The sequence below is a fragment of the Tachysurus vachellii genome, chromosome 12, assembly GCF_030014155.1.
Source record: "Tachysurus vachellii isolate PV-2020 chromosome 12, HZAU_Pvac_v1, whole genome shotgun sequence".
Lineage (NCBI taxonomy): Eukaryota > Metazoa > Chordata > Actinopteri > Siluriformes > Bagridae > Tachysurus > Tachysurus vachellii.
The window spans coordinates 23607962-23610461 of NC_083471.1; the positions used below are offsets into that span (position 1 = coordinate 23607962).

General features: G+C 41.4%; 1 protein-coding gene across 1 annotated transcript in view; it reads left to right on the top strand.

Moving 5' to 3' along the window:
- lrrc74b (leucine rich repeat containing 74B) overlaps nucleotides 1-2500 on the top strand; it is a 17398-nt gene that overhangs the window by 5239 nt on the left and 9659 nt on the right. Inside the window, exon 6 of the mRNA XM_060883574.1 lies at nucleotides 1846-2052. Within this exon, the coding sequence (XP_060739557.1) occupies nucleotides 1846-2052 (207 nt within the window). The remainder of the gene's footprint in view (nucleotides 1-1845; nucleotides 2053-2500) is intronic.

Sequence of the window (2500 nt, forward strand, 5' to 3'; positions counted from 1 at the left end):
TGTCTTTTTTCATACACACAAAACACAAGACACAAGCTCGTCTACACCACACACACACACACACACACACACACACACACACACACACACACACACAATCACACACCTTACTGACTTTGCTCAAATTTGTTGAAAGCCAAGAAATATCTTTTGCAGCTAAATGGAAATAGCCTTCATTTGTCCAGCTGCTTCTTATTACCTGCTCAGTAGGTCAGGAGATGTGATGAAATCCCAAAAAAATGATACTTTAATAATAATTTTCAGACTGAAGAGAAGTAACTTTTTATGTTAAGAAGCACATTTGTGGAAGCTGAACTTTTTGTCTGGTTTTTATTTTTTCAGTAATATTATAAAAACCGCGTATACTGTACAGCGTCTGTTGACGGCTATGAGTACGAATATTAGAAACCCTTCAGAAATTTCTGTTTACTACAGAAATTTAATGTAGTTCGTTAAGCAGGAGCCGGAGTTTGTTTGGTTAGGTTTGCACAAGAAGCTTCGACACAAGAAATGGATTTTTCCATTGATTTTTTTTCCTCAATTCCCAAATCTTTATATAATTTTGTCTCAGTTCACATTGTAGATTTTTCACCCAATTTATTATGAAGTGCAATATTATTGTTTTTTTTAATCGCAGCATGCTTGTGTTTTGGTCCTGACTCAGCCTTTGTACCGCCACTGGACTGTTGTTACCTTATGTGTGCACCTTTACTGAGTTTAGTTCTTGATTACTTTGTTGTTATATAACCTCAGGAGTTTCTTTGGGCCTTTTTACACCTGGTAACTTCATGTGTTTTCTCTGATCCGATAGCTATCTGATTTGTTAAAACTGTTCCATTTACATTAGGCCACATAAATGCGTCTCGGCGAATCGGATATCGATCCGATCTTTCTGCTCCCGCCCAAAATGCAAATATATTTGACCTCATTTCCGGGGTAATTGAAATGGAACACACTTTGGTGTGTGCGGTTTTCAGAACGCAATCAAAAAGAAGATGAAAAAACTCGTTACGACGGTTATGCTACAAAAAACGGCATTTACTGTTTTCTCCGTTTTCGCTGGAGGCAGCAGCACATTTTAAGACCCGACGAGACGCCTGGGTGAAAGATCACCTGCGAGTGACGTACTTCCGTTTGGGAGGAGTATAGAGCTGACGTATGTGGCTTGAACAACCACATTCATTTACACCTGTCCAGTTTCATCTGAAACGCGTCCCAGACCACCTCCTGAAGGGGTTTGTACCATCGGATTTATATCCGTCTCCAAAACGTTTCGGAGGGCATTTAGACCTGGTCTTTTTACCATCGGGTAGCTATCGGATCACAGAAAACGCATAAAGTGACCAGGTGTAAAAAGTACCTTTGTCTCATTCGTTGTCTTGTACGGATGTCCCCTGTTTCCTTGTTTCGAGTTTTTTGGCAATTCTCTGATCTGGAATTATGATAAAATGTTTTGTAGTTTTTCAGTTCATGGTTATCATTTTACGTTTCTTCTGAAATCTTCCTCTCCAAAATGGCCGCCTACTGTATGTAAAGTTACAGCATTCAGCAACTACCTGATGTTTTGTTTCTAGGTGACAGTAAGTGTGTGTGTGTGTGTGTGTGTGTGTGTGTGTGTGTGTGTGTGTGTGTGTGTGTGTGTGACATCAGTGAAGAACTGGATGCAGTTTGTAGAAGATATCTCCTGAAATTAGCCTTTTTTATTTAACTACAAACACAGAACATGACTACTTAACTATATTTGTTTTCACAATTTCTTTAAGAAAGCATCATAAGTAAAGGTCTGAAACTTTGTCCAAACCCTTCATCTCCAATAAAAGCATTTGTTGCTGACCATCATTGCAGGAATAGATCTTTCAGAGAACAGGCTCGGTGAGGTTGGGATAAAGGCTCTGGCCAGCATGCTGCTCGAGAACACCTCCCTCATCTCCCTTAACCTTTCTGGGAACCATCTGGACGAACGAGCGGCTAAACACCTGGCTACGGCGCTGACCAAAAACCAGCACCTGCAGCATCTGGACCTGAGCCACAACCGGCTGGGAGAAGCAGCAGGTACAGCCTGAGGAAAGAGAGATGAAAGCTAACCATGAGAGACTGATGTTGGTGTCATTCACATGTCTAGACAATTGTGCTGTTATTATAGATGTAGTGGTTGTTAGAGGTCTCTGAATCATAGGGATGATCCGCCGCCAGTCCCAAAGCTCTGCGTTAGCCGGCAGTGGAGATAAAAGGGTCAGAAATCATAAATTTGAGGCCTGAAATTCAACCTATCTCAGGAAAATAATCAACAAAAGGGTAGCACGATGGAGCCCGACACAAAGTAGAGCAATACTCTTACCATGAAGTTGACTACTTTCCTATCACAGCACATCACAAAATGATGCATTCATCATTCAACACTGAATGAACTGAATGAACACTTATCCGAACTACCTCGGGTCACGGGGAGCCTGTGCCTATCTCAGGCGTCATCAGGCATCAAGGCAGGATACACCCTGGA